Raw genomic sequence first — 23,421 nt, 5'->3', positions numbered from 1 at the left:
AAACAACTGCCACCTGTCAACTACTAAACCGTTGTTCAAAATGATTACCATGAATGAATTGGTGGATTTGCGTATGCAGCAGCATATTGCTCATGAAATCTATCGGCAACAGATCATGCAAAGAATACCGGGTAAGTAAAGATACTTTATTTCAAGTTTTCTCGACAGCTTAACATTATGCGGAATGGGAAATACATTATAAGGAGTATTGGCCGTATTTAATTGGTCCAAATTGTTCTATTGAGCCGATCCTCGGAAAGTCACAGTGGTCTTACGAACACCGGATACTTTCTGGACATAATAACTAATTACAACCCATAGACTTTACGACAAGCCTTTGTGATTTTATTAATCATTTCTGGTCTGGTAACCAGAAAGGAAGCAGAAAACTTCCAATGAGTGGAATTTACTTCGTCTTTGATGTCGAATTGCAACTCAGATCTGTTATTGAATTATGTACATTAAGGTGGAGCGATAATGTATGAAATTTTTTTTTTGGTTTTTTGTTTTCAATGGAATAGCTATATAAAGTTGCTTTTTAATGAGTAAGTTAAACGTACGAAAGATGACATACCTATTTTGATGTTTTGAGGTGCCCCAGCACAATTGAAAATCAAAAAATTGTCTATTTTTCATATGGTCATTAAACAACCTTATACTTTATAAACTTTAATTTATGTTGAATATAAATATCGCGCCACCCTAATGTACATACCGATAACTGAATTGTCACCTGAATGCAGTGATATTCTTCCTAATGAGGAATTCTAATGAGGGAATTCCTAATGCTATTATGCTTCCTATTCATGCTAAAATGTTTTGAAGTTCATGCCATACAAACTTTATGTCCAGTTTCTATAGTTCGTTATAGAGTATCCAAAACTGAAAACCTGTTTTTTCATCTTTGTAAACTCCACCGGTTTCGGTTTTTTAACTTTTCGGTTTTTTGACAAACTGGTTTTTGTAAGACGGTTAACCGGTTTTAATGAAATATATTTTCTAAAGCTTATATAAACATATTTATGAAAAACTTTGATACATTTTTTAAAAATATTGATTTATTTTATAGAAATAAAATAATAAATAAAAATTCAAAAATACTAAATTTCCATTAAATAAAAATTTAATATAAACCGGTTCACCGGTTTTTTTGAAGACAAAACCCGAAACCGCTTTACCGGTTTTTTAAAAGACATATTTCGAAACCGGTTTTTTCAAAAACCATCTTTTTCGGTTAAACCGGAAGCCAGTTTTTTAAATTTGCCGGTTTTTTGGACACTCTAGTTCGTTACTATTCAACCATTTTATTTCGATTAATCGATTTTTAATAATCGATCAGCATTTTTAAGAGACCATAGAACATATATGGCCCCATTCAAAGACCTTTCACGTTATTTTTCATATGTATACTTTGCGAGAAGACATGGACAATTTCCAAAAGTAAAAAAAGGAATTTCAAAAAGTTTGGGGAAACATTGATTTAGATCATTAAGATGAATCCGTATGACAAGCACTTTAATATCATACATTAATTAACTAAATAATTGAAATTAAAAGAATATCGATGGTCCTATTGGATTAATACAACCTTTTAAAGGAACGGTTGTTTTCTTGCAACAAATTAATCTCTAATTTAGCATATATGGGAATATTTGTTAGTGGATCTCTAAAAATGCAGATCGTTTATATTTGAGTGAGCAATGTGAAAATGGTTAATCGAAAATCGATGTTTTGATTTTCATATTGTTCACTTCTGCTCGTCGTCGCAATATTCAATATGTTTCCTTTGCGAGAAATATGAAAAAAATCATAAAAAACACAAGAAAGGCAACAAATTCTATCTTAGTGACCGAATTTTACAGTTGTGGATACACAATTTTAGAAGGAGCAACAAAATGTTGGTTACTTCAATCTGTTTTCTCTGTGAGGGGAAAATTCGTTGAGGCCCTATGCTCCTTATATATGGGTTCATGTCAATTGAACCAACTTTTGAAATCGATGTCTTCCGATCGGGATGAAATTTGCACCAAGGTTAGTTTTATTGGAGACACAATTTTTCAACAAGATCGGTCGAGAACTCTCTGAGTTAGAGGTGGTCAAAAATTTACATTTTGGCCAAGCAGGTGATATCTATCAAAATAAATATTTTGTAACTCAAGACATACAATTTTTTACTTTTTTTTGCAAAATCAAAAACTTTGTTGATTTTTAAAATTTTTTTTGCAAGGTTTTGTTGAGGTTTTAATGGAGTAATGCCTTCAATTCTTGATCTTCAAACTTTTTTGGCTGGCCTGGGCGATATTTGTCTTCCGTGTCAAAATCATCACATCACCATAAGCTGAGCAATCGGTGTGTATTTCAGCCGCACTTTTTCCAAATTAAAGCAGTAAAGCAAATTAAATTAAATGGATGCCTTTGTTAGCTTGTATTACATTAATTGTTTAAGGTGTATTAACATAATGCATTTTTTATGGGAGTCAAGGAACCTTATAATCAATATTTGGAAACCTTCCAATCAAGAATATTACCAATTCATAACGAGTAATCTACCCTAACAGCAAAAATATCTTAACCAGCAATATATTCGATTTTAATTTCTTAATGCAAATCGATAATTGAGAACTCTAATTGATATTGAATATGGTAATTTCAAGCACAAATGTGCCTCTGACTAAATTATATTTATTAAACTAAAATATAAAATTTCCTACTAAAAAATTAATTTTTCTTCTCTTAACATCTCCACCATTTCATTATCTACTCATTTTAGATCCATTTCCATCTATGCTGCCCATGTCCATGCCCCGACATGTTATAATGCCACCACGAGTTACACTGCCCGGCGTTGATGTAACACTACAAAATGATGATCTATGGAAGCAATTCCATCAAATTGGAACGGAAATGATTATAACAAAAAGTGGAAGGTAAGTTCATTTCATTCTTATCGCAGTCTATCTCTCACAATCGCTTTGGCCAGGTATGAAATATGATTTCTTATTGTTTGGGTTCGTTAGTTCGTGTTCTTTCGTAGCAAGGTACTTGTAATTGTTATTTTGAAATCAATTATCCTAAATAAGCCTTGTTAACGAGGCGCCAGTATCCTTTTGTTTGCCAACACTCAGCACACACAGGTTTATTATTTAAAACTCGAAAAATATCGCGCCTCGTCAATAGATCGCTGTTGGTTGACTGGCTGGCTGGCTGGCTGACTGGCTGGCAGGATGGCCGATTGTCTACTTTATAACTCAATTGTGTGTTTTTCTTTGGCAAAATGCTGCGTAGAACAACAAAAAACTTGGAAAAATTAAAATGAGTTGGCAGAGAGATTTTATGATTGCATTAACACATCCATACAAAAAACCAACAATACGAAAATCTACAAGTACAAAAACTAAAGTGACGATTTCAACGGCATGGCGGGCAATAGTTTTTCGAAAATATTTTTGTGTATTTATGAGCATTTGAAAGCAATTGCGTTTTAAGTGAAGTGGTCATTAGGCAACGGCGCCTGCCAAAATGAGCAACACAAATATTAACATCGTCGCGACAAGATTTTTCACACACAAATATCAGATAGGAATATACCTCTTGCTATTGCTAAACTAAATATTACAAATAGGAATATAATTTTGAAGAAAACTCTCTAACGATTCATGTCAAAATGAAAAGTTGCAAACAGGAAGGAACCAACCACATTTAAGAATATACAGAGTATACAGGTAGTTAGTATTAGCACAAGACAAGAACTAGCTCTGCATCTTTTTATCTCGATAGTTGGATAAGTTTTATGGTTTAAGTTTTCTAATTTGCATTTCACCTGTTACTCTAACAAGATCTCAAAATTTATGTTCACAAAACATTAAAAAACTAAAACCGAAGAGATTTCAAATGGATGATAAAACTAAATTTATTTTACTTCTCTATTGCTGGTTCACGATCGTCATCAACAACGGCTTCACAGCCACGATCATCACAGTGATCGTAAGTATTTTTTAAAGAAGATACTTGTCGTATTTGTGTGCATGTAATGTGGCGTCTTTGTTATTTATGACTTGAGAACTCAGTAGGATACTCTATGGTGACGTGACTCTTTATATTACATGTTGTATGCACTCACTCACATTTAGTTCGACATCCAGTTGCAGTTGTGTAAAACATCCTTCACTTTTTTTTTTTATGTGAAGCGGTAAATTTGTTTTGAAATCTTTCGTTTTCCATTTGTCCAGTTGCTAAACTATCGACCCATAAATCTTGTTCGTCAAGGATGTTCTGGTACATGTTTGCAGCCGAGTGCTGGAGTAGAATGGAAGGCACGTTACGTAAACTATGTAACACCTATAAATTACGTGTTAAATGTTATCAGGCTTTTAAGATACCTACTTGCAGCATCCACTGGACATCAAACTGATTTCACCTTTTTCTTTTTCCATTCCAATCTTCAACATTGTTTTATGACAATTTTTGTTTTATTTTAACTGACGAACGGAGCGTTTGTCTTTATGAAGTTTTGGCGCCAGTTTAAATGTGAAGAATATTGATGGCTGTTGGTTAAAAAAAGAATTGCCAAGTTTTTGGGAGTTGGGGGTATTTTTCTGTTTTTCGCATAAATGTTAGCACATATGTTTCTGATTGAGATAAGAATCATTAATCTGCCAAATTGTAGCTTATAAAAGAGATTATTTTAAAGGGTCATGATCCAAAAGGATTCTTTGTGCAGGCCTTTAGTTTACCATTACATGTTAAGTTCATGAATAAAGCTTCAAATCCTATCCGATAAGAGGCTGAAAGTGTCCACTGAAGCCAATATCTACACATTACCGACAAAGTATTTCCCGGAGCGTACAATTTCCAGTAAGCAATCCCTTAAGTATCATAATGTCGCCCTTATCGAGCGATAATAGATTCTGGTATTTTATTCAGTAGCTCGATAGTTTTCAAAAAAGGTCTAGTCGCTTTATGAAAAATAGACACCAATCCATTATCATTTAAATAATTTCCCCTTTTTTACACTGATTTAGATACCAGAGTAATTTATGTAATTCCAGTTTTAGATGGAGTATATTTATGATTCGTCACAGACGTATAAATCACTCTAACTTGTTTCTTTATATCACTGTCAAGTTTTCAAAAAATATCATAGTTCACAAACGAGATGTTCAACTTTGACAACATGTAAATCACTATTTATACAAAAGGATTGGTGTTTTCTAAAAGCTTATAATGTTCTCCATTCTATTTTGAATACGAATTTTTTTAATTCGATCAGCTTAACTCAATTATTTTTTATATGAATTTTTAAGATAAAAAATCATATAACAAATGAAGCTTTTAATAATGTTCAAAAATCAAAGCTTTTATAGCAGATGCACAGTTGATTTCAAACAAAATGTGACTTCCAACTTAAAAGCACTGCTTAACTAAATAATTTTTAAAATTGAAGACTCACATTCTTTTTCTGAATTTGAAAGTTATTTAAATTTACCACTACATAATAAGCTAATTAATTTTGCAATAATAAATGCTGAAAACAAAACTTTTGTTGGAAATAGTTGATCAAAATTGTATATACTTAATTAAGAAAAAAATATCCTCAGAATCCTTATGACTAAAAATGTCATTTGAATAAAAATGATCCGAATAATCGAGGGAAGAAATTATTTTTTATTCGAATGAATAACATTCTTCAATTAAAAATAAAAAATTATTCGATCAATAACTGTCGATCGAATATTCGAATAAATTTATTAAAATTAAAAAAAATTGGATTAAAATGTGTCAAAGAAATAAAACCAATAGTGTATAATGTTAAAAATGAAGGATTTACACTATATGGCGTATCTTTTGCATGCGGTTTTTGTTTTTAATATCTTATATGTCAGTTTGAAGGGTACATAACTGTCATTTATTCTCACTTAGTTATTGGACATTATTATAGTGTAAAGAATATAAAATCGAAAATGTCGATTATATGCCAACAAAGCATCATATGTGGAAAGTTTCGCTTTATTTCTTTAATATAAAAAAATGTCGCTGAAGCACACCGATTGCTCATCAATGCTTATGGTGAATGTGTTCCATCGGTTTCAACGCGCGAGAGATGGTGTGGTGATTTTGACACGGAAGACAAATATCGCCCAGGCCAGCCATAAAAGTTTGAAAACCACGAATTGGAGTCATTACTACATAAAGATTGTTGTCAAACTCAACAAGAGCTTGCAAAACCATTTGGAGCTACTCAACCAACAATTTCAAAACGTTTGCAAGCAGCAGGATTCATCAAAAAACAGGGAAATTAGGTACCATACAAATTGAAGCCGATAGACCTTGAAAGACGATTTAGCACCGAATTATTTCTTGCGTTGAAAAATGGATCCATTACGATTACCCGAAGAGTAAGAGATCGTACTTGAAGCCCGGTCAACCAGCCGAATCGACACCAAAGCCAAATATCCATGGCGCTAAAGTAATGTTCTGTATTTGGTGTGAGTAAAAGTGTCCTATCTATTATGAACTGCTTAAATCTGACCAGAGCATCACACGGAGCCTGTACCGAATGCAACTGATTCGTTTGAAGCGAGGATTGGCCGAAAATGGCCCAGAATTTGCTGTCAGACAAGATACCCTAATATTCCCTCATGACAACGCCCGCCACATGTTGCAATATCTGTTTAAAACTATTTAGAGTGAAGTGGTTGGGTAGTTTTGCCTCACCCGCTCCAACTACTATTTGTTTCAAGCAGTTCTATTGGCTCGGAATTCATATGTTGCCAGAATGATTTGAAAAGTTCTTTGAATAAATATTTGAATAAATTTATATTGTACAAATGTTTCAAAATAAAATCTAAAAAATTTTAAAAATCCTGCATTTATGTATAAGTCATACACTCAATAAAATGCTCCAATTTATGATCCACATCCTTAATGATAACAATATATGCCTCAAAATAATTTGCATTTTAAATCAAAAAGTACTTCAAAATTAATTCAAAACGTAGACTATTTAAATTCCTTACAAACGAAAAGTGAATTTAATGTGATATCTACTGTATTTCAGACTTGTAGGCATGTAAATCTCTATACTATACAAATATTCGTGGGTATCTTTCAATAGTTATTACATGGACCGGAGAAAGTACAGCTCTTCAAGCAGTAACAAATTTTTACTGCATGTTTAAAAACTACACCACCATAGTGGCGGAGGTATAATGGGTTTAGGCTGTTGTTTGCAATATACAAAAATATTGTCCCAACACCCACCTTAAAGTATACCAATCTGCTCAGGATCACTTTCTGAGTCGACTAGGCGATGTCCGTCCGTCTGTCCGTCCATCCAACTGGTAATAAAACTACAGGTCGCAGGTTTAAAGATAATTCGACAAAATTTAGCACAATCCTTTATATTGCCCCAAGGACAAATGCTATTGAATTTGGTTAGAATCAGCCCATTATTTATCCTAGCCCCCATACAATTGGCCTATTTGAAAATAGTTAAGCTCTCATAAATATCTTAATTATAAACATATTCAAACCAAATTCAGCACAATTAAGTTTTATGTAAGCCGAACTCTCACTACCAAATTTCGTGACGATCGGTCAACAATATTCCATAGCTCCCATAAAAGCAACACTCTCGAATATGTCATTAATATATATAAATCTCTGAAATATGTCAGTATCCAAACAAAATTCAACACAAATATGTTTCATATATTCGCAATTCATCCCACCAAATTTTGTGACGATTGGTCCATAATTAGTCACAGCTCCCATATAAGGCCCACTACCGAAAATGTGTGTATTCAAATAAGATTCAACACAAATAAGTTTCATATCAAAAGAAAACTCTTTATAATCATATACCCAATGTAGGGTATCATAAGGTCGGGCTTGCCCGACTATACCATTTTACTTGTTTATTAAAAAGTCCTCTTCGTTGCTTTTCACAACGGATTTTGTTATATGTACTTTTTTCGAATGAAATATTAAAATAAAATATATAAAAATCAAATAATTAAAATTTAAAATATTTTTTTAACACTTAAGTAGTTAAGATAGAAGGATGAAATTTTGGCATGTGGTATTCAATATTTGGATCTTTAACTCACTATTTTTAAAAAAAAAAAAATATTGGAAATCTAAAAGGATATTCAAGGATAAAAATTTGAAAGGACATTTTTGAAATCTTTTGATCCTTACAGTATAAAATAAAAATAATACGAAATATTTTACAACTCTTCTTGATCATTTGATACCAAACTTGACATAGTAGAATGATCAGAAGTATTTTAAAACATTTTTTAAAAATGTACTCCTCTGACAATTTGAAGTCCTTTTAAAAGGAAACAGGATCACGAAATGAAAAACTAAAAACGCAGTTTTTCTCCATTTAATTTATTGTTTCAGACGTATATCATCCGGTTCGTGTCTAATATTGAGTGTCTTACGGTGTAATAGGTGAAATACTCGAGGGTGTAGCTTATATCTGAGCCCTTTGTGGTGCGATTTTATCGATAAATAGCAAGCTAAGTTGGACTATAGCGGATATATTGATGTATCCATCATGTACATATGTAAGTTATTTGGGGTCTTCGGAAAGTTGATTTCAACAGACAGATGGACATGGCTATATCAACTCCGCTATCTATAACGATCCCTCATTTTGCAATATCCTTTAAAACAACAACTTACCAAACATAATGGCAACTCTTAAACAATTATAAACCTCAACCAGCATATAAAGAGATTATTGCTCAAAAGCTGATGATGATCGGTGATCGTTGACAATACACCCAGCATGTCATCTCGTTACGTTAAATACGAGCAATTTCACACTTTAAAACAAACAAAAATGCTAAAGAAACACAAAAAAAGAAAAACAACTTTAACTTTAACAAATTTTTTTGATCATTCTCAGAAGATAAAAATTTCAACCAAAAAAAAAAGTATAAATTTAACATCATCTTGATGTTATGGCCACAAACAACATTGTTTCATTTCAGTCAGGCTTTTTTATATATCGAACATTTACGTTTGTGGCTCTGCTCCATAATTTACAGAACAAAAAATCAGAAAAAAACAAATTAAAAACAAAAAAAGGTAGCTTTATTATTGTTGTTGACTGCTATAATTCTATCTGATTTTAGATTTAAAACTTAAATTATCTTTAAGGTTTATTGTAATTTTTCATTTTCAAAATACTTTCTCACACACCAAAAAAAAAATAAAACAAAAAAAAAAAACGAAAAATCTTAAAAAGCTTTAAAAAAGAAAAATAAAAGTTGTAAAAAACCAACAACGTTTTAAAACGTCTCATGACTTCTTCAGTTCAAATCATTTCAGTTGAGTTAAGTTAAGTTCTGTTGTTGGTTGGTCTTCTTTTGTTGTTTATGATCATACATTATTCATGATCTCCACTTTGGGCTGTGACTCTAAGTTACTAATTCTGATTGTAAGTCGTCCGTCCCAGTGTGTTATTCGTGGCTTCGATGGCATCTTATTGTTGTGATCTTGGAAATAAATCTTCTTTTAGCCATCATTTAGCTTTTTGAGAGTATCGTTTTCGTTTTGGTGCCTTTTTAATTTATAACACTTTTTGTTGTTATGTTTTTCGGTTGTTTTTAGATATATTTTGTTTGGTTTATTTCTTTCTTTTGTTGTTGGCTGTTGGTAGTAGTATACAAGTGTCTTTTTTAGCGATTTAAATGGGTCTTTTAATTTGAATTTTTAATTAAACAAATTTGTTATTATTGACAAGAAAGTGAAAAAAATTTGGAGAGTAAAAACAAACAGAAATTAAGAACATACAAAAGAATAGTAAAAACCAGGGATGAGTATTATATACGGCTGTGCCGACTCTTGTATACCCACCATCAATATGGACCGATCCTCACAGAAGTTTTTAGAAAGATTTTGGTTCATATAAAACTTGTTTATGTCCAATTTCATTTACAAACCTGTGGAAAATGTCAACCAGCTAGATCCTTTCTTTTCAAAAGACAGAAGGACGGACGTTGCTAGATCGTCTTAGAATCTTATGATAGTTTTTGGTTCTACGATCAATATTTCGATATGTTACAAACGTAATGACAAAATCAATACAAATACCTACACATGGACTACTTATTAATTTATATCGACACAGCACACCGTACCCGATCAGCCAGTACACTGCAGTAAAGCTTGTTTCACATAAATTTTTAGTATTAACTTTATAACTCTAGTTTCAATATAAAATCACACACTTTTATATAATAAACAGTTTGTTAATTTTTATTATAGATTAAAATCAATTTGGAGATTTTTTAAAGTTCAAGTTTTTTTATATGATTTAATTTTATTATTAAGAAATTAACCGGGATTATTTATAGTATTTTGTGTTCAAATATTTAGAAAACATGCATGTGAATTATGCACTCATAAAATGTTTCGTTCGTTAATTTAAAGATTAATTTTAATTAAAAGATATTAAGTGTAATAAATTCAAATTTCACAGCACAAAACCTGTTGATGAACTAAGTATAATCGAATCACATTGACTGTTTTATAGTTATAGCCTATACCAAAACAAACAGTGGGACTGATCGTAAAATAGTAGTAATAAATATGTATATTCTAAACTACTACTTAGTCTGATTAAAAAAAATTTAGTGTTTCATGTTATAAAATGGAAAAATGCCTGTTTCAAACCTTTTCCCAGAATTCTTCATTCAAATTCTTTCGATTTATAAAATGAGCCCATTAAGTTTTCGGATACTAAACCGGTACCAATGTGTAAATACATAACGATTTTGTCCTAACTGATAGTGAACAGTAGAGCAAGTTTACTTATATCCTATATAGACCCGGTACAGTTGCTATTTAAAATCGAGAATATCGGTCCACAAATGGTTGATATACAAGAAAAATACCATTTTTTGCACTGCATAACCGACGCACAGTGGCGCCATTTGAGTTTTTTCGTTGCAAAAATCATAACTTTTGAACCAAATGAGATAATCAAAAAATGTAAAAGGCATATGATAGATAATTGATCAGCCTATGAAAAGAGTGTTTGAAAATGGTTCTACGCCTTTCAGATGCCTACTTATGGGTTAGCAAAGTTGAAATTTGTGGACAAATCAAATTTTTGCGAAGTAAAATAAAATATTTTTTAAAATTTTGTATGTTTCTTTTTATAGGCTTTTATGATTTAAAATTATTCCAGAAAAGATTAACAAATTTTTTTTTTTAAAAAAAAATTTTTTGGTTGGTTTTTCACGGTTGAAACCATGTATATTTTCAAAATTTTACCTCTAGCAAAAAATGGGACAATGACGGAATAATCAAAGAACTTATTTTGAAAATATGGCAAATATAGAAATTGATAGTTTTTTTTATTTTTCTTCAAAGTTGAGAAATATTGAAAAAATGGATAGTTGGTAAATATCGATTTACCTGGACAAATACAAAACAAACAGTACAATTTTTGTTTATTCTTTTTTTAATAAATATATCTATCAAAAGAATCAAAAATAATGACGATCAGTTACATAGTTTTCAATATATTGTATCTGAAAGCGGACCAAATTACCTAAAAATTGTCTGTTTTTTTGAAAACTGAAAATCAGTCAACTTTGAAGTAGTAGCATTTTTGAAATCATTGGACAATTTACTGTAAAAAAAAGGTTTATTTTTTAGGGGCACATGAAATTTTGATTTTAGCAACCTCACTTGTAGGGTTCTATAGCTGAAACAAAAAGTCGACTTTTCGACCTTTCGACTTTTTCCGTTTTTTAAAAAGTCGACTTTTCGACTTTGGTAATTTATGAAAAGTCGACTTTTCGAACTTTCGACTTTTTAGTTAATCGACTTTTTTCGACTTTTTTCGACTATTTTCGACTTTTTACCATTTCTTGTAAAAAATACATGGTTTCAACATTTATTGATGCGCCTTTTGTAAAGTTTAGAAATAAAAATTAAATTTATCAAGGCGATAATAGTTAGAATTTTGTGTAGAAAAAAGCTTTATTTTATAAACATTTATATATTTATTATTTACATATATTAGCATACACTACAAAAAATGCAAGAGCAATATTTTTTTTAACAATCTAAAAAGTCGACTTTTATCGACTATTCGACTTTTGAGATAACATAATCGATTGTTCGACTTTTTTCCGACCAAAAAGTCGATTTCGACTTTTCGACTATTTTCAGGAAATAGTCGATTGTTCCAACAATCGAACAATCGACTTATAGAACCCTACTCACTTGTTCTACGGGCGCCACTGTGCGACGCTGCATTCTGATAACACTACGAGATGAGGCTAATTACTGCGAGTTATGTATTTTGAAGCTATTAATTAAAGAGACTAGAAGAAAAGATAAGATATACATATTATATATCAACGTGTACGAAATTGTGTCTTCTTTTCAAAAATGTATACAATTTTTAAGAATTAAAAAATTGATAGAAGACTTTTTTCAAAAATGGTAGCTGATTTTTTTAGAAAATTTTAATTTTTAAAGTGCAATCAAAGTTTTATTTATGAATCGTTATTGATTAAACTTAGATGTAAGTTTTAGTGAATTGTTTTTCACAATCCCTCAATTCCCAAAAAACTTTTCAAAAATCCCAAAAATAATATTTTTTAGATTTTTGACTCTGTTGACGGTACCGAGGTAAGGGCAATAAATTCCCTTGGCAAAATATTTAGGAACATATTGGATATGATCCAATATGAAAACAGGTTTCAATATATAAAAATCGTTCAAACAAAATCGAGAACAAAAATTAGGCATCTTTTTTAATTTTTGATCCCACTTTGGGACATTGTGGCTCGGCACTCCCTTGGTGTTTTAGGCTTAAATTCAAAACTTAAATTTATCAACACCTCCTGTATGTCATATACACCTCCTCTATCGGGTTATCCGTTTAGAAGATTTATGTATTTGCACTTTTTTTCAGTTCTCCAACTGTGGGACGTATATAAGGCCATAGTAAGTTGGATCTACAATGGGTCAAAATCGGTAAAAATATTTTTTAACACTATTTTTTCACAAAAAAAAAATTTTTTCATAAACTTTTTTTTACTAATAAACTTAAAAAAATTTTAAAAAGAAAAACCAATTTTAAAAAATTAAAAAAACAAATTAGAAAAACATTTTTTTTTTAATTTTGTTTACCTAAAAATATTTAAAATTTTTATTTGAAAGTAAAATTTGGTGAAGGATATATAAAATACGGCACAGCCAAATATAGTTCTCTTACTTTGTTATTCCATTTGTAATTTCTCAATTTTTCATTTGCTACCCCACAAAGAATATATATTCTGGATCGTTATAGATAGCGAAGTCGATATAGCCATGTCCGTCTGTATGTTGAAATCAATTTTACGTAGCCCCCAAATAAATTACATACCTACATGATTTATACATCAATATATCGAGAATTCTTCCGGCTCGGTTGCAATTTAAAATCGACAAAATCGGTCCATAAATGGCTGAGATTTAAGAAAATACCGGGATTACATAGATTTTTGGCCTATTTTTGATCTATATCTGGATTACTAAGTCATTAATATAGACAATATGGATATCCAATGATAGATATTTCAAAGTCCATTGCAACGATGTATATAAGGCTATAGTAAGTTGGACCTACAATGGGTCAAAATCGGGAAAAATATTTTTTAACCCGAATTTTTTTTTCGACAAAAAAAATTTTTTGTCATAAATATTCTTTTCAATAAATTTAAAATTAAAAAAAAAATTTGGAAAAAACTTTTTTAAAATAAACGAAAAAATAATTTCGAAAATAAAAAACAAATTTACAATTTTGTTTACCTAAAAATATTTAAACATTTTATTTTAAAATATAATTTGGAGAAGGGTATATAAGATTTGGCACAGCCGAATATACATACATAGCTCTCTTACTTATTTTCTTAAAATTTTTTTAGAATTTTTTTTTATTTAAGTTCTGAAACAGCCTAATGTAGAAATCCTACTTGTTTATTCTGCATACTTATATGACCAAAATTTGTTTATCGGGATCAATTTGATCTTAGGGTATCTACAGTAAATGTTTTTTGTCACAGGCATCCACATTTGAACGTCCGAGTGAAGTATTTTTGATCGTTTTCTAATAGAAATTAAAATCGACCGCTCTTAAGCCCTTCTTTCTTTAATAATTTAAATCTGTAAAAATTATTTATAATTTTTTTTAAAAAAATTAAATAGTATTTCTACAAGTTTTATTTACTGAAAGTATGATTCTAATACACAGTGTTTTCCAATTGGAGCTATAGTTTAGAAGACCATCTAAGCCGTCAAACCAGAGAATTGGAAAAACACATAAGTAGCTTGTGTTATTATAGAGAAGTAGTTTGAAATTGAACTTCAACATTTACATAAAATAATCTTTGAAATTTGACTGATTTTGTGAATGCTCACATTTCTAATTTCTATTACTTTAAACCAATTTAAAGGTTTGGAATTATATTTAAACAAACTGTTGTTTTCTCTCAAAAATAACAATATCGAGCGAGCCACTTAACAATTCAATTAATTAATCATTTATGAGTCCTCAAGCGTAAAACCCCTGAAAAAAAAATCACATACATACATATTTATAAATATATAATTTAAATTGGCGCCAAGGCTCGTGACCACCTGCTGTTCAACAATGAATCCTTGTTAGCATTGCAAACCTCAAAATTCGAAAATCAAAACCAAACACAACAGCAACAGCAACAAAATAACTAAATCTAAATAAATGTGAAGCAGAATTCAACTAAAACATTTGGGAACATCGGAACATTCGAACATAAATAAATTGAAAACCGAAACTAAAACATTTGTTTGTTTTCTTAAATATTTTGTGTTTATTTCGTTTCGTTGCATTTCATTCTTTGTTTAAGATTATTTATTTAGGTCCTTTTTAGGTTTTTTTTTTAAATTTTGATCAAGGCTGGAATTAAAGGAATGTTACAATTTTGTTTGGTTCGTTTTTTTCGTATTTTCTTGTTAGATTTTACACAGTGCGCCTAAATGTTTAAATATTTAAGAATGAATGTATGTATGTATATAGTTTTTTCGTTGAAAAGTAAACTAAAACATTAATTACACACTACTAAATCGCCTACACACCGAAGCGTTTGTCTGGCATTTTAAATGAAAAATTACAAAAACGCACAATTAAATATTTGTTACGCCCCCTCTCTGTCCCTTAGTTTTCCTGGCCGTGTGGTTGCTTTACAATCTTTAACATCAACCATTGAGCAAACATCAATATTCATATGAACGAACGAACGATCGTACTTAATATCTTGATAATAGAAAAGTTGTTCTTTAAACAAGATCTTTGTTTTCTAAGGGCTCAAATATAAACGTTCTTTTATGTATTTTTTTTTTTGCCTTTAAACATTTGTCTATTTATTTAATTGTGGATAAAACAAATAGCATGGTTAGTTATCATTATTGTTATTTCAACAATAACAAATGTTTTCTTTTTTCTTTTTTTTTTGTTTAATTGTTAATTATTGTTATTAAATTGTTATAATTGTTTTGTTTTCTTTGCAGACGCATGTTTCCATCCATGAGACTGTCATTGTCTGGCCTTGAAGAGGAAAGTAACTATTGTATATTGCTGGAAATGGTACCAATTGGCGATTGTCGTTATAAATTCTCTGGCTCACAGTGGGTACCAGCTGGTGGCGCTGAACCTCAATCACCGCAACGCATGTGTTTGCATCCTGATAGTCCGGCAACGGGTGCTCACTGGCAGGCCCAGCCGATATTGTTTAATAAAGTGAAGCTAACAAATAATACGCTGGATAATAATGGTCATGTAAGTTGATTTTTATGATTATAACAAGAACAGTGATATTGAAAAATTATAACTCGGGACATTTTATGATCTAGCAATTTCTAAACACGTAGGTTTGTGACTATTTATATTCAGAACCTCATTTTTATAAAAAGGTTTGAAACATGAATATTTTTCATGCTAATTTTTTCAAATTGGATTTTTTTATTTGGAACTCCATAAAATATATTTATTCCGGATCGTTATAGATAGTGGAGTCGATATAAACATGTCCGTCTGTCTATTGAAATCAACTTTCCGAAGACCCCCAAATATCTTAAAAACATAATTGACACATCAGTATAGCCGATATGGTCCTGGTTCGCTTGCTATTTAAAATCGAGAAAATCATTTATCTGGATTACTACATAATTAACATAGACAATATGGATATCAAATGAGAGCCATTTCAAAGACCTTTCCAATAACGTATATAACTAAATTCAGATCGACAATGGGTCAAAATCGGGAAAATATTTTTTAACCCGATTCACCAAAAATGTTTTTGGTACGAAATATTGGTCGTAGAAGTAAAATAGTCCTTCTGTATGATGAAGGCACGATAGAGCCTAGAGGAAAGGACCTAGGGAGATGCAATTTTTGCCAAATATTCTCTGTTGATCAAAAATATTTAACTCTTACTTGTTTTACATTAATAAATTTGTATTCCCATCATCAAGGCATTCAGGTCATTCTGTTACTTGAAATATTAGTCGTATCTGTTGAAGGCACGATATAGCCTAGAAGGAAGAACCGAGGGAGATGAAATTTTTGTCAAATATTCTCTGTTGATCAAAAATATATGGTAGTGAAAATGTGCGAAATCGGTCTAATCAAAAAAGTTTAAAAGAAAATGATAGGGTCTAAAAGAGAAGGCCCTGAAATTTCATACGAATAGTAATTTCTAGTAACTAAGTACTTATGTGTTAAAAAATTAACAAAATAAGTTGAACCGGAATAAGATTTGGATCATAATATATGACAATCATTGTTCGAACTTTCCATTATTCATATTTTGTTGACAATAACATTTAAATGCATGAATCTACCACTGATATTTTCTCTTAATAAAAAATATAAAATTAACTAAATCGGGTGAAACAGATAAAAATGGTGATCGGTTTATAAAATCCGACAGATTGCTACTTGTCTATTTTTGTCTGATTATATAATATAAATAATCTTTTCCTTTTTTGTATTTTCAGATCGTTTTGGCGAGCATGCACAAATATCAACCACGAATACATGTGATACGTACCTCTGATTTGGCTCAAATACCGTGGGCGCCTCAGCAAGCATTTGTTTTTCCTGAAACTGAATTTGTAGCTGTTACAGCATATCAGGTAGGTTTTTTATAAAAACATAACAAACTAGTAATCTGATTTAAAAAAGAAATTTTCGAATTTGAATTAAAAGTCGAATCCTTAGAGGAAAGAGAACTGAAACAATACAAGTCATGTGAAAGGCTCCTGATTAGTTATAATTAATACTTTATATGAATTTAACTTGTCACTTTCTTATGGCTTTGTCATTAGTGGAGTTCCCTAGAGGATAAGGAAAGACAACTAAAACAAAACTAGTCACATGACACGCTCCTGGATAGTTCTAACATCTTATGAAGGAAACTTATCACTTTATTATGGTTTTGTCAGTAGAGAGGTCAATAGACAATATTTATATTCTCTTTGACATGTGTCAATCCTAATATATTAACAACTTTGTTCAGTGTTGCTGGTTTTTCCACTCTCGATCTTATAGTGACAACCTGTAGCTCATCTGTGTTCCGACAGGGAGATTATTATTTACATTTTTTGAAAACTTCTTACATACAATGTTCTACAATAGGAGCTGTAGTTTAGAAGAAGTTGCTTTATCTTAATGCGCAAATATGCTAAGTCCTTTTTCACAAATTTTACAGGGGTCACAAACATTGTTCTAATATTTCTGAAATCTGTTAATACACTATACAGTTTATAAGAAATTCTTTAGTATGATATACAGTGAGTGTCACTCAAAATCGTACAACATATTTTTTTTTAAAATATTTTGAAATTATACAGGCAATAATAGGTGATTATATAAAAAATTAAAAGTCATTTTATTAAATGGAACAAAAAATATGTATTTCAACAAAAAAGTTAACAAAACCTCAATTCGTTAAAAAAATATTGATGAAAATTAAAGAACATCACAAAATTCATATTTCACTTAAATTCGTACAATTATATTAAATTATAATTAAAACTTTAAAAATTAAAAAAAATGTTAATATTAAATAATCCTAATACTTTGTAGGGTATCATTTGCTATTTTTTAGTGCCTTTACGATTTTAAATAAAGCGTTGATATTCTGGGCACTGACAGTCTTACCCAATTATTTTATTTGTGGATAAGGGCAGTTAAAATTATAACCAATTTTCTGATAGGTAATAGCACACTCAATATAAAAATAGCATTTTAAAATATTTCCAAAACATCAACTTTCTAAAACTAATGAATAAAATTTGACTACGATGGTGTACGATTTTAAGTGACATTCACTGTAATTATTTTCTATTATTATTATTATTTTGTATTTTTTAGTGGACTTATCATATTTGCTTACAACCTTTCTTCTTTGTTTTTGTTGTTTTTGTCACTATTATTGCTCTCAAAAGGCAATATAACAACATTTTTGATTAGGTTGGGTTTCATGTGCAGCCACTCGTCAAGTAGCTCAAAACTGATCTCATTGTGATACCCAAGGGGTAAACAGCAGGGTATTTATAATACTTCCGTTATCTCCGAGTTAAACCAACCAGATTCCCTTATGAAGGCGTAGATTCGACTAAGATTCATCATTGATAGCTCATCCAAGCATGATAGGAATGGGATTCCTGGCAATGCCAGAAAAGGTGAGACACAGTGTCCTCCTCTTCTTCATTATGACAGCTTCTTTAGTAATATACAGTGTCCTGTAATAAAGGAGACAATTAGCCTTATTTGCGCACGACGGAATTCCATAAGTAGATTCGTCCTGCTGAAATCATATACGGACCAAGTCGACCTCATTGTAGCACAGGAAGGTTCATTGGTCCACCTGTTTTGTATCACATAATTTCTGCTGTATAGCCATCTTGCATTTAAAAAGGGAAATTCCAGAAAAGGGGTCGATCGCCTCCCCTCCATCATCGCACCCCTTATAAGCGATTCATCTGCTATATAATCATCCTGATAATGATGTAATAACTAATACGGGTTTGCTGCTATAATAAAGTGTCTTCCAATAGGAACCTCCGAACTTTGAAAGTTGATAGCGACCAAATTGTTGGTGCTACATGGTACCGTGAAATAGCTCCCAAATAAAAATAACTCACAATGAAATAACTCCCAATGAAATAATTCCCATCAAAAATGAAATAATTCCCAAACTTGAAAAATGAAATAACTACCAAAGGATAAAACGAAATTACTCCCAATAATCGGCGGTTTCATAATTTTAAAAATATTAGTCCCAAAAAAAGCGAAATAACTCCCAATGAAATAAATCCCAATAGAAATGAAATAATTCCCAATCCGAAGCAATTTATTTATGTAATCTAACTCCCAATGAAATAAAGAACTACAAAAGTCAAATTATTCTTTGCTTACGAAACATTTTTCCTCCTCTGGAGGAAAAATGAGGCTTCGCTCAGAAAAAATATTAGTTTTGCTAAGGGGTTCTCCTCTGGGGTGTATCAAAATATGGCTTCGCTCAGAAAAGATTTCTTTCATTGCAGAAATGTTTTATAATATTTCAGACAGCCGATTTTCATTTCACACATTGCGACCTGACAATGGCCGACAATGTTAAATGAAACTTTTCTGAGCGAAGCCGGTTTTTGATACACCCCAGAGGAGAAAACCTTAGCGCTACATCTGTCGAATTGGCTGTCATTTATTCAGTTCGCTTTACCAAATCACCATAGACTGATATAGCGTTCAACGGCATGTGCAAATGTTTCATTAAATGGGATTTCTGTTCGTCTAACGTTACCCGCGCTTCTCCTATTTGAGGGCATGGTCATCTCATGTGGAGGTGATGTAAACTAGCCACCGAGATCGTTCGATTTGACTTTTTCTTGTGTGGTTTTCTTAAGTCACAGGTCTATGCAAATAAGCCATAGCGGCCTTCAAAGCAAACATAACCCATGCCATCGGTCAAAGTCAGCCTGCATCAGAATCATGGAAAATTTGACATATCGGATGGGAGCCAACCAGCAAAGCGGAAATTTTTCATTGCGTCGGTTCCAGTTTGCCGATTTTCGTGAATTTTATTTAGCAAGTGCTTACTTCTTCAACTATGGCTCCTTTTCTATTCTTCTATTATCTAAGGATACTCTTAAAATACATAGTTTACTAAGAAAAACTCAAACAAAACATAAACATCATCCAACATAAGTGGTTAATTGCCTATTTATAAATTAACTCCCAATTACTAGACAGAAAACAAACTATTGTAGTACTTAACCAAAAATCGAAGGCAATCAATCGTACTTTGAAATAAACTAAAACTCATTCATGTTCTTGACTCAGCATCAATCAGTCGTTGAAAAATGAACAGAGTCTTTCTTAACTCTCATTTAAAGTTCATAGAGTTCTGGTATGAAAAACGAAATGCCATGCAAAACCAAAAACCATGGGTGTTCAGTTTTGCAAAAAACCACTTGAGTTTAGTTAATTATTTAATTTGTTCAAGTCTAGGAAAGAAAAATATAGACTGAAAACAAAGGCACAGCAGTTGTCTCTAACAACCAAATTAGCTTGTAACGCCCAACACATCCTATTTTTCTCCTTTCTTTTTTTTGTTAACTCCATGGCTCTTGATAGATGATGCCTAAAAGATAGTAAAAGGAAGTTGTAGCTGTAGATGTAATGACGATTGCCAAAAATGTCTTAGTCATGATGCTAGTAGTTAGCAACAGAAGACAAGTAGTAATAATATTGGCTGGTAGACGACTGACTGCTCACATTCTGTGATTTTGTGTAGCTCTTGCATTAAACATGTCAAAAATGAATCACTAAATTCGAGAATGAAGTGGCATAATTTGATCTCTTGCTGTGTTTTTGTTTCTTTCCATAATTTTTGGTTGAACTATGGCCATTCCATTGTCTGTCCTTCTGTCTGAATGGATGACTGACTGAATGCTTGTTTTTAATATGATTTGAATGAATGTGCTTTAAGACGCCAGTCTGATGATCACATGCGTTTTTTTATTTTATTTTTTGTGTCTAATTAGCAAGATCAGTGTTGAAAACGGAAAAGTATCGTGTCGTAGGGTTCTTAAAGATTTCGTTTTTATTTTGAAGTGTCATGCTAAGCAGTATCTTAAGGAATGGAATAATAATTTGAAAGTAAGCGCTGGTTCTAAATATTTTTTTTTATTTCATAACAAAATTTCGACAAAAGAAATTAATTTTGAACCTTTACTCTTTTGAATTCCATAATTTTGTTATAAACGTTTTCCATGGTCATACAAAATTTAAAGTTCTCCAGAAATTCAAATTAAATTTCCCAAGATTTATCTTAAATACAGCCATTGCACGATTAAAAACATATCTAGAATTCAGAATAGAACAATGGAGGGTTCCTGAGATTGTTTAAATCTGGAAACGATCTACAATCATTTGTGACAATTGTTTTTAATTCCGCTTTCCTTAATTCACTCCTTTAAATTACTGCTTACTCAAAATTAAATTGCTGAAACTGTGCTTTCTTCACTTCATTAAGCCAAACTTTTGCAATTTCTACTCTCATCACCTTTTTTAACTCTTTTTCATTTAATTTTCTTCATTTCTCATTACAGAATGATCGTATTACTAAACTAAAGATTGATAACAATCCTTTTGCCAAAGGGTTTCGTGAAACTGGTCAATCTCGTTGTAAACGCAAAATGTCTTCATCACCTACTGCCGAGGATCAGCCTCATCATCAGCAGCAGCAACAACAACAACAACATCATCATGATATCATGTCTCCAACAAAATCACTGACTACTACCGCAATCAGTGAGTCGGGATCATCAATTTGTTCGGATAAACCAATGACGGCATACTTTAATGATCATCATCATCATCAGCAGCATCATGCTCAACATCACAGCCTAGTGGATGTGTTAGTAGATGCAACATCACCATCAACAATAACATCGCCACAAATTAAACGTTTACGTTCGAATGGTTCGGCTTGTTCTTTAGATGCGGTTAGCCAAACAAATGAAACCAGTTCGGGAGGCAACATGTCGTCATTGGATTATGCTAACACTGCCAGCAACATATTTCAACAACAACAGCATCAGCAGCAACCAATTGCTTCTAGTGGTAATGCAACATCCGTTGCTTTCATGCATCATTTCCAGCAAAACATGCAATCGTTGCTACGACCTTCACTGGTCGATATAGCCTGTTCGTATTTTGCCCGTCCCCAACCGCTCTATCCCCAACATGTTTATGCTGTGGCAGCACAACATGAAGCATTAGTTGCGGCCGGTTTGCCACTGCAACAATTGCAAGCACCGCCATCATCGTCATCATCATTACCACTACCACCTCATAATCTCAGCGAATTGCCGCAACAGTGTTTGTCTCTGGAAACAAGCAACAGTGGTGCAACAACAGTTGGTGATGTTAGCAGTGCAAGTGTTGGCAGTGTTAGCTGTAGAGGTGAATTGCCAAATCGTGTTATTGCCATTAACTCAAATACCACCTTAGACTGCATAACAAACGATGCCGATCTTTCTTCATCCGATTCATCATTAATACAAGACGATACTGCAACACCGGTTACAACACCAACAATGTCTGCTACTTGTAATTCAAACGATGATGCATTATCCCCATCCCCATCATGCAACAACACCAGCAACCGCAGAAGTGCCAGCAATGGCCACAATACCAACCATAAAAAGAAAGGTTTTAGCATCTCGGCCATTTTAGGTGGTGGCAGTTAGTTAAAGAATTAATGTCCATTTAGTTAGATAGTTAGTTTGCTAGTTAGTCTATCGTCTAACTATTGTATCTGCCAATGTACAATGTAATTATAGCCTTTTAGTGGAAATAAATAGTTTGTAATCATTGTATACTCATTTATTTAATTAAAAAGTTATATATTTTATTTTTTATTTTGTTTAATTAAATCCTAGTTAAGTTTAATTTATAATAAAACTGATAAATAATTTATTAAATTTAATAAAATATAGAAAATAATTAATGGAAAATGTTAAAGTTTTTTATTTGTTAAAGTGTTAAAGATGGAATAGACGTTGAAAACTATTCTAAGAATATAGAAATATAATAAAATAACGATCTTGTTAAATATTAGAGTGTCATTAGTGACAGTATAATATTTATAGAGATCTGTTTTTTTTTTTAAATGGAAGTGATGGCTCTGAATATTTCTAAGGCAATATATATAGAGTCTGGAGCATTTCTATCCCAAGCTTTGGCAGTCATTAATAACTTATTATATAGATAGGAGCTCTATATCGATCTGCTTCTCATGCTTTAAAAGTTTTGGACATGAAAATTTATGAAAACATTTTAGTCTTTTCTTG

The 23,421-nt window shown here is 31.5% G+C and overlaps 1 protein-coding gene across 1 annotated transcript; it reads left to right on the top strand.

Annotated features, from left to right (window-relative positions):
- Window positions 1–22,990, top strand: Doc2 (Dorsocross2). Its single transcript, XM_065504774.1, has 5 exons — window positions 1–131; window positions 2,771–2,927; window positions 15,565–15,832; window positions 17,056–17,193; window positions 21,676–22,990. The coding sequence occupies exons 1-5, from the start codon at window positions 41–43 to the stop codon at window positions 22,816–22,818; spliced, it is 1,797 nt and encodes a 598-aa protein (XP_065360846.1). The 5' UTR covers window positions 1–40; the 3' UTR covers window positions 22,819–22,990.
- The last annotated feature ends 431 nt before the right edge of the window (window positions 22,991–23,421 follow it).

Source organism: Calliphora vicina, chromosome 3, assembly GCF_958450345.1.
Source record: "Calliphora vicina chromosome 3, idCalVici1.1, whole genome shotgun sequence".
In the NCBI taxonomy this organism is placed as follows: Eukaryota; Metazoa; Arthropoda; class Insecta; order Diptera; family Calliphoridae; genus Calliphora; species Calliphora vicina.
This window is presented reverse-complemented; position numbering and strand designations above follow the sequence as displayed.

Coding starts and splice junctions, on each gene's coding strand:
- Doc2 (XM_065504774.1), top strand. CDS start 41: ATGATTACCATGAATGAATTGGTGGATTTGCGTATGCAGCAGCATATT. Junction 2,928..15,564: donor ATTATAACAAAAAGTGGAAG/GTAAGTTCATTT, acceptor TTTTCTTTGCAG/ACGCATGTTTCCATCCATGA. Junction 15,833..17,055: donor CGCTGGATAATAATGGTCAT/GTAAGTTGATTT, acceptor TTGTATTTTCAG/ATCGTTTTGGCGAGCATGCA.